The sequence below is a fragment of the Lipophrys pholis genome, assembly GCF_963383615.2.
Source record: "Lipophrys pholis genome assembly, chromosome: 16".
Lineage (NCBI taxonomy): Eukaryota > Metazoa > Chordata > Actinopteri > Blenniiformes > Blenniidae > Lipophrys > Lipophrys pholis.
The window spans coordinates 20,179,923-20,189,471 of NC_137634.1; the positions used below are offsets into that span (position 1 = coordinate 20,179,923).

General features: G+C 43.1%; 1 protein-coding gene across 2 annotated transcripts; it reads right to left on the bottom strand.

Moving 5' to 3' along the window:
- rbm14a (RNA binding motif protein 14a) lies at positions 1 to 9,549 on the bottom strand. 2 transcript variants are annotated; one of them, XM_080483252.1, is made up of 9 exons: positions 9,520 to 9,541; positions 8,731 to 8,910; positions 5,643 to 5,827; positions 5,389 to 5,559; positions 5,191 to 5,300; positions 4,793 to 5,074; positions 4,470 to 4,714; positions 3,715 to 4,125; positions 1 to 714 (listed from the first exon to the last, which is right to left on the bottom strand). In XM_080483252.1, exons 2-9 carry the CDS (start codon positions 8,889 to 8,891, stop codon positions 711 to 713), a joined length of 1,569 nt encoding a protein of 522 aa, XP_080339378.1. In that variant the 5' UTR covers positions 8,892 to 8,910; positions 9,520 to 9,541; the 3' UTR covers positions 1 to 710. The 2 variants fall into 2 exon arrangements, with proteins under 2 accessions (XP_080339378.1, XP_080339377.1); XM_080483251.1 differs by lacking the exon at positions 1 to 714 and having other exon boundaries at positions 2,649 to 4,125; positions 9,520 to 9,549.

The window sequence follows — 9,549 nt, forward strand, 5'->3', positions numbered from 1 at the left end:
GGAGGGGGGAGAGAAGGGAGTCGAGCGTTGAACCAGCAACCGATCCTGAGCCAGGTTATTCAACTCTGCAAATGGAGGGCCTACCAGTGTGCTCTTAAGCAAGGCACTTAATCCCGAAGTGGCCGCGGGGCGCAATTTACAAAAACTAAAGCAACTCAGCCTCCCTCAGTGTCCCAAATCCAGCTGTGGTTGTTTGCCTGGCGCTCTTCAGCGGCGAGACGCATTAATGACCGACTCCCTGCTGCGGAAAGTGTGCAGACTTACACTGACGGTGGTGTAGACGTCCTCGAAAGGTTGTGTGTGTGTGTGTGTGTGTGTGTGAGTGGGCACGTTGTGAGCAGGAATGTATGAGCAGAGTGTGTTTGGGGCATAAGAACTGAAAAATCAAAAGAAGAGGGTTTTTTTTGTTTAGTTTTTTTAAATCTAAAAGGGGAAAAAAAAAATATATCCAAAAATGTATAATCCTGACAAGCCAATATCCGTACGGAAGCAGAAGTATGGACATGGGCGAATCTGTGCTGGATGCATGTTGTTTGTGAGTGTGTTTCGGGGGGGGGCAGGAGTGTGTGGTCTGAGTGTTTACCTTAGTGGGGGGACACCCCATCGTCCACAGCAGTTTTCAGGCCTAACGCTGCTGTTTTCCCCATTCCACGCTACAGCTGCGTGTGGCGTACGTCCAGGGCAAGGGCTCAGTTTGGCTCCCTCCCACTCTAGCTGCAATAATCAGCAAGAGGAAGAAGGTGGCTGGAGCAGCAGCAACAACAAGGCATGCAACTAACAGTTCACATGGAGAAGGTGGAATAATGTAGAGAGGCTATGTGTCACTTAAACCTAACACAGGACAATCAGTTCAGGTGCCGAGTAAGAAAAAAAAAAAGAGGATGTGGTACACTCGTATCAGAGTACTATATGGCAGGAGATAGAGATTATATTAGTTGCGCATTAGATTCATTTGCACTTGTGGTCTGATTTCCATGAGTAAAATGCAATGGACTTTAGTCAATGTACGTCTGGTTGTAAGCGTGGAGTTGAAAACTGATTGGGGCGTGACAGACAATTCGAGCCATGCAACAAAATGATGCTTGTGGTGAGACCAAAAGAAGGAAAAAAAGAAAGGTCGTCGCCTTTTCTAACTGCTGCCCGGGAAAATGAGCGGCCTTTCCAGAACCACAAAAAAATAAAAATAAAAAACTTTTCCAAACACCTGCAGCACCGAGGCTGTCACCTCCAATCTGCTCGCTCAAACACACGTCGGCCACACGCCACCGCGCTGCGTTCACTGGTTCTTCACCGCCGCTCAGACCGCAAGATTTACCATTCACACATCAAAAATGATCGAATTACTTGCAGGCTTAGTTCACACACTCTTTTAGAATTCAATGCATCGGGCCGCCAAATTGGGAGTAAGAAATACAATCAATCGATTATATTAACAGTCACAACTCTGACCGAAGTGTTGGTTGGTATCGCTTTTTCAATTTGAAATATTTACATAAAGTACCAAATTGTACAGTTTTTAGTTGGATTTTTTTTTGTAGGAAAACTATGTGGAAAAGAATCCAAAGCGTTTAATGAGAGCAAAGGCGTTACATACAACTGCTGACGAGACTCAAAAGCTGCCGATAGAAAAAGTTTGGAACGGATCGGAAATATCGCGAAAACCTTCAAGGTGGAAGAACTCATACGGCCAAGCTTCAGTCTCAAACGTTCTTCCTGGCTCTCAAACTCACACACATCCAAAACTGACAAACACACGTCTTCTTTCGGACCGGGTTCAACAGTATTGCCCCAAATTCGATGACAATTTATTAACACAAAAACCAAAGAAAGGAAACCGTGTATGACAAATTTTTTTTCCCTTCGATTTGAGAGGTAAAAAACAAACAGACCTCTGACCAGAAACGGTGTAAAGATACTAAACTCCTGAGATGTTTGTTCTATTATGATGCATTCAGGTAGAGATACACAGGAAAACAAGCAAGATCAATTATGAGCTACTGGAAACAATCATATACTTCAGTCTGAACACACACGCTCAGTTTTTCCTGTTATCAAATTTAGACCAAAAGTTAAAGTAAAAAAAAAAAAAAAAAACTCTCCCTCATCACGTTCAGACTTCAAGCGTGCTTCATTACACCCTGGTAACATCTGTCGATATTTCAGATCAATGTGATGCTGAACAAGTGGCAGCTCCACTACACAGTCACACCTCAAACCCCGAAGTCGTCTCAGGTTTTACTTCAGGACAAATCAAATACAAGTCGTTCAGTGGGAAATTCAAATCCAACAAATCAGTGTGATCGATGACTCACTGCTGACATAAATGAAGCGCTCTCACCGTTTTCTCTCTCGACTGTCAACTTTGAAGCCCCAAGTCAAATCAGCCTTTACCATTAATGTGACTGGATCTGGTCAATTCACCACAATGTCATCGTGACTCACCAGTAAAAGCACAAATCTCTTTATCATTTCTCAAAACTACTTTTACTTCAGTGTTGCTTCTCTTGCTGTCAAACACACATCAGCTAAATGTCGGGAACGGCTGGCTGACTGTTACAAAATGGCCACAGCGACTGAATTCAAGCCACGGTCTGTTATATACTCCACAAAAGACGTTTTTAAGCCACAAATGACGGTGACCTTGAATACACAGTTAAAACTTTATTGATGCCCCAAGCTAAAAATGAAGACTAATACAACAGTGCAGCAATAAAGTCAACCTTCCTTGCTGTAACGTGAAGCTGCCGTTTCGGCTTCAAAGCATCCAGTGTTCATTACATAAACTGCAAAAAAAAAATAATAATTAAAAAAAATACAAATTTAAAATAAACCGTGATACAATCAGCTGCCAGCTAAATGTTCATTAAAGCGACATGTGGTCTAAACATGCAATTTGGTCTTCATTAATTTTGGCTGTCAAGAAATACAATTTTCAAAAGAAAAAGAGAATACTGTCTGTTTATTGAGGATGTCAATTCACCTGAAGATTAAACCACCAGTTCACTTGCCATGATTTCTGGCCTGCCCGTCATGCTGCGGCTTACCTACGATGTGTGAAGGTGCAGTTAATGATCTGCTGTAACATGTGCTCCACTGTGCGGCAGAAAAGAAAAGAAAAAAGAAAAAAACTCTTCTTTGTGTGGAGTATAGAAAAGCCCTCAACTCGGCCTCAAACAGAACCGTGTGCGAAGAGATTCAACTCTGACTTTAAAGTCTTAACTTTCTCCCCGGCAACTGATAAGCTGCTTCAACATTCGACCAGAAACCAGCTGCGCTTCTCTAACAACTAACACAAACTACAAATGTTTGACAAACTTCTCTGGCCCTTTTATGGTCACTTGTCCAAAGACTTTGCTAACTGAGATTCCCTCGACTCGACATCCAATGACAGACAAACTCGATGGAGATGACGTTAGCCAATGTGGAGAAAGGGGCGGGGCTTAAAATTCAAAGCAAATTTAAATTACAACCTTGCTCCCTCTCAGATTTTAAACAGTCCCTTATGTAAATACACATGCACGCACACTTACACAGACGCACGCACACACACACACACACGCACGCACGCGCACACACACACACACACACACACACACCTGCAGTGTGTAAGGAGTGTGTGGGTTGTGGACCTATCGGTAAGGGGGTTCTGGCGTGTGGTAAGGGTAATCATGGCGCTGGGGCATGTGTTGCCCGTGTGCGGGTGTCTGCTCATACGGTGTGGATGTGGAGTAGCTTCCCGCTGCTGCGTAAGCTCCAGATGAATCATATGCTCCCGACGCCCCGTAGGCTGCGGATGTGTCATAGCCGGCGGAGGCGTCGTAGCTTCCCGTCGAGGCGTCGTAACTCCCGGCTGAAGTACTGTAGCCCCCGGTTGAGGCGTCGTAGCTTCCCGACGTGTCGTACGTTCCCGGGGGTGGGTAGGCTCCCGATGCGTATGTCGGGGGTGCGGAGTATGTCCCTGGGGGTGCAGGGGACGTGGTGGAGCCATCCGTCTGTGTGTTGGCTGGTGGAGCTGGAGGGGGCGGCGGAGGATTGGTGTAGGCGTACTGGAGGTATTGGTACTGTTGCTGGTACTGCTGATACTGTTGGTATTGATGCATTTGTTGATAGTACTCTGCGTAGGACCTGGATTGTATATTAAGGGAGAAAAGCAGATTGAGATATATGGTTTTTATTTTTATTTTAAATCACGTCTTATTTTAGTTCTTTGAAATAGCTGCTTTTGCCAAATGCTACTTAATCAGCTATTTCTATGATATGAAGGTGAACGGAATACTTCAGTTCCTTCTCACACTATAATACATCACCAGAATAACCTGAAAAGAAACTTATTTCTTGAAACAAGCATCTTTGAGAAAGGTATAGTTTAGTAAACTACCATCACAAAAAGGCTGTGCAAATATGAATGTAAAAACAAACAAAAAACAAGAAAACACAGTAGCAGCAGCATCAGGCACGCGTTGCAGCACCTTGTAACAGGATCTGAGCCTTCAGTTGCATTGGTGGTGGTCGTGGTGGTGGCTGGTGGTGGTGGGGAGTCTTCAGACACTCCTGGTGGTGTCGGCAGAAGGGCTCGCCGTTTGGGTCGAATCTGAGCGAAGGAACCTGGAACCGGGTCGGGGAGGAGAGGGGCTCGATTTCCTCTTATTGGGCTGCGGTCCCGCTCGGTTTCTGTGGCTGCTGCCTTTCTTCCCGCCTGCTGCTCCGCCAGAACCTTTCATTTTAAACACGTACGTAAATACAAACATGTCGCCAACACTGAATGAAGCAAGCAACTTGTATGTGAACACACCTTCTGGCCCTCTTGAAAGAATTTGGCTCTTGCTGCTTCAAAAAGCGTCGTTGGATCTGGGGTTGTCTGCGGATCGACCTCCTCAGCTGGGACTGCAGGCCCTGGATTGTGATTGGCGATTTCTTGGTATACCTGGTCAGCAACGGTGCCATACACTTGACTGGCAAGAGCCCCATATATGACACCATCTGCCCCTTTAGCACTTGTAATGCCCTTTAGAGCCGCGTAGGTGGGGTCAAAGGATGTGGTGTTGTAGAAAGAGTTATGGACACTTTGTTGAACCTGCGAGGGAATATGTGCATTTTTAGAACTTGGGAGAAAAAAAAAAAGTCTCATGTAGTCAGAAAGGTGTGCAATTAACCTAATTATGCTGAATAGGAGCTGAAGGAATAACTTACTTGAATAGGAAGTCCAGCAGCAGCAGCTGCGGCCGCCGCGAGCACAGCCGCCTGACTCTGGTGATGCTCTAGTGACGGGGGAGGTCGAGGGAGAAGACCCTCTCTGCCACCTACAAGCAACATGTCAACAGAAACCATGAGCAGATGGACATAAGAGAGTGTATATTGTACACACTTTCTCATCTCCCTTTACACCACCTGCATTTCCTGCAGATAGGAGCTGGTTGACCAATGGTTGAGCTTTGGACAGTTCCACCGCCAGCTGACGGCCTTTATACATGGTCCCGTTGAGCGCGTCGATTGCTGCCATGGCTTCCTCCTTCCGCTCCATATGCACAAATGCATAGCCAACATTGGAACATAATCTGGCTGTGGAGCACACAGGGAGAAGAACGATCAGCGTGGGCTTAGCAGTACTTACACAATAATCGTGTCTTTATCTTGATCATTACCTTTTACTTTATCACAGTCTAAAACTCTTCCAAAGGTTGAGAACAACCCGTGCAAGTCATCTGCTGAACACGTAGCGCTGAGGTTCCCGACAAACACTTTAGTGGAGTTGGGGGGGCGAGCACGCGACTCCTCCACCACCAGGGGTCTGCCTCTGTACTCTTTGCCATCTAGATGCCGAATGGCCCTGCGAGATCAACACAACACAAGACAAGACTCTCATCAACATTCGCAGTGCAAGTGATCACAAAGGATCTTTTTCTAAAGATCAGCTATGACACAGTAAAAAAATAACAGCAAGAATTTTAGACGATAAATACAAAAAAAACAACAACCTGAAAATCAGCCGGGTGCTTTCAGTGTTTTAAGACTTGTCTTTAATTTGTATTCAACTATAATCTGAACCTATAATCAGTATTATGTTAGTCTTCAACTAGTCAAACTATGTACCACAAATTATATGGGTATTATTCAGGTATTAACTGTCTGGTACATTTTGCATTCTATAGTTTGAAATGAGAACGACTGACACGAAACACCAACACCACCTCACACAAGGCAACCCGGGACAATTACACACGCTGCACATTTTAATGGCCATCACCGTTCTCTGTGTATTAAACATTATTCATCTATCTAGTCTGTGTAGTAATGCAAGAATGTAAAGTATCGTCACGGTTATCTTGTTTATAAAACACTGTTATTAATATTTATTATTGTTTGCATTCTTTTGCTATCTTTTTATTACTGTCCACTTGCTGCTGCAACAATAAACATTTTCCGTTAACTCATTCCATCAGGCTGCAGGTGAGCTGCGTGATACTCAGGAAATAAAATAGGCTCAATCGTCGCCCAGCCAGCTTGTAATAGTAGCAGGTGTGTCCTGTGGTTGCTTTTTGCGCAGTGTTATTTCAGTTGGAGCCTGCATATTATAGTATCTTGTCATTTCATGAGTAACGTGGGTTTGAATAATGAGCCGGAGCCACCCATCCAACACATTATTTCCTTTTTAATCTTTAAAGACTATAATCGCAATAGCTGCAGTTGATTAGTTTTCATTCGTTCAATTTTAAACTCCAGCAATTCATTTTAACAGCCTTAATACAATTTTAAAATAATATGTCTTTCTTTCTTAAAATATGCAGATATTCTCTTAGTCTTCTTTAGACGACATATTTGATAAACTACTTCATGTCAGGCACATTAGGAACATTACTAGTCTAAACACTAAAAAGCTTTGTGGGAATGTATACTCAATGTATATTAAACTCCCTATGTGGCTCCTCTTCAAATACGTGCGATGTATTTCTGTGACACGCTCTATCCACTTTACAAATTTTACAAGAAAATGTTTTCATTCCTGCATGAAGAGGAAAATGCTCCCAAACGTTGACGGTTTTAGTTCAGAATGCTGCCACACCAGCTGCAACCATATTGCTAACAAGCTGAATACCACCGTCCATCTGTAACCGACAGTAAAGCTGGGAATGAAGTGCGATTCCACGCTACAGTGAAAGGTGCCGACTTTACAGCGAAGCAGCCCTAATAATCACAAGGCTCCAAAAACCCATGAGTTCACAATAACCCTCTTAAAAACAGTGTAGTCGAGACGTGAATTACCTTAAACTTTTTTAAGACGCTGCAGCTATCATTTTACATTCAATTACAATATAACAATACTCTGGATGTCAAGTTAGTTATGCATACAGACGGTGCTCATATTTGGGAGACAAACATTTTGCCCCCCACATTTATTTGAATTAAAGATAGGATTTGTCAACAAAGAAAATAGTGGCAGAATTTAATATTTGGCAAGTCATCATGTAGGGCCTTTCTTCTATCTGACCTCTGCAGTGAGTTACAGCTCTGCAGCTGGTAAGTCACATGGTGGCAGTCAGTGAAGCAGAAACGAAAGCCATGATATCCACAGTGTGGACCCATGTCACACTGTCCGTAGGAAAGCAAAGGGATTTCTCAACGTTTCCAAAACAGTTCTTTATAATGAGTAGTTTTCCTCTACGCCTGACACTAGCAATTATATCAAATGTACACAAAACAGAAATTGATGTTATCCAGTGAGTCGGGAGTAAATTGCCAAAGGTGGCAAAATGGCTTCTGTGCATTTGTGCAGCACGTCAAGAGAAGACAGAGCTGAGATACTGCGAGTCCAGAGTATGAATAAACCGTGACCGTGACTCGTGTAGTCGCACCATCCGACTGACTATAATAGACCGTGACATGTTCAGAACACACACTTTTCTTTCACTTCTGCTCTGGTGCTGCTAATATCCCATATTTAGAGAAAGCAAAAGTTACATGAGTTATATATATTAATATACCTTTGGACGAAGTATATCACACCTTAGCTTCAGTCTCTGGTCACCGACTGGCTGTCGGGTGTGTCAAAGGATCAATTTCAAAAACGTACTTCTGGTCTATAAAGATTTGAATGGTCTCGGGTCTAAATATCATCTCAGATTTACTGGTAGAATATGAAACACTCAGACTCCTGACAACTCCAGAAAGCGGTTTACAAGTGTTCGCAGAGTCAGAAGAAATAAGGTGAAGCAGTATTTGGTTCCTACGCTCCTTACTTGTTGAACAAACTTCCTGAACATTTGAGGACTGCTGACACATTGACGGACTTTCCATTAAACAATAGATATTAATATCATTCTTTACCCTTTTCGCAATATTTTTTTTTTTTTTTACTATATTTATGACTTTCTTAATTATTATAATGCAATACCTTTATTTCCTTGGATAACACTTAAAAAATTTCTGTCCAAATGGTGCCAAATAAATTAATTTGCATTGCCTTTAGAGTAAGGGTCTTATGGTTGATTAAAATGAGGGATTTTTATAATGCATTTAAATTTGTCTTTGCAATAAAGTGGATTAAAAAATAGAATTTTTTGGAAAAGAATTAATCTTTCTTTAAGTATTTTAATTTAAAGCTGCTAACTGAATAATAGCCCATTCGTATTGATTTGGACTGACTGGTCGTTTGTTGCAGCACTGTCTCCGAATATCTTAGCTATATAATGTGTAGGGAACTATTTGATCCTAACTGACATAAGAGTTGCATACCTGTCTGCCGCCCCCTCTCCTTTTAGGGTAACGAAGGCATACTGTCTGAGCAGGGAGCAGGTGTTGATCTCGCCATACGGAGAGAACAGCTTCGTGATCTCGTCGTGTGTCGCATCTAAAGGAAGATTCCCCACGAACAGCTTCACGTTCTCACAACTCATCTCTGTAACAACCAGGCATCTGCGGAATAATGCACACAACATGCAGGCCGCGGTTAGTTCATCTTCTCATCACGACGCCAGCTAATGGGAAGACTCTGAATCGATTATTCCTGGAAATACAAAATGTGTTAATGGACAATGAAATAGTTAAATTGCTAAAACGGCGATGGTACAGAAATGCACACACGCTCGCCGGCGTTATTAGCTAGGCTAACACAAAACCGTTAATGTTCGCGGTGGAAAATCGATTGAACTAAGCCAGAAGTATATTTGTAATCTTTTCGCACCATTTAATGCGTGAAAAAAAAAACGCATCGTTATTATAATTTAAGAAAACTGAACTCTCTGCATGGTAAGGTTTGAGATGCGCCCCACAGTAAACTCCTACCGCGTCGGGCCATCTTGTTGGACATGAGCCGTGTAGCCTCAGCTAGCGTTAGCCGAGTTAGCAGCTAAAGCTAACGCAGACGTATCTATCAGAGTGGTCGCGAACGTTAGGGCCAAACTGAACCTTGTTTGCCGCTCGCATAAAAACGTGACGCGCGCTGAATGATCGTGCTGTATTGTAAAATTCGCAAAAGACCGTGGAAATCTTTATATAGGCCGACTGAGTGGACAGACGCCTTACCCAACGCGGTCCTGGAGCTGTTGTATTTGA

Coding starts and splice junctions, on each gene's coding strand:
- rbm14a (XM_080483251.1), bottom strand. CDS start 8,891: ATGAGTTGTGAGAACGTGAAGCTGTTCGTGGGGAATCTTCCTTTAGAT. Junction 5,560..5,642: donor AGACTGTGATAAAGTAAAAG/GTAATGATCAAG, acceptor TGTGCTCCACAG/CCAGATTATGTTCCAATGTT. Junction 4,126..4,469: donor GGCTCAGATCCTGTTACAAG/GTGCTGCAACGC, acceptor TATACAATCCAG/GTCCTACGCAGAGTACTATC.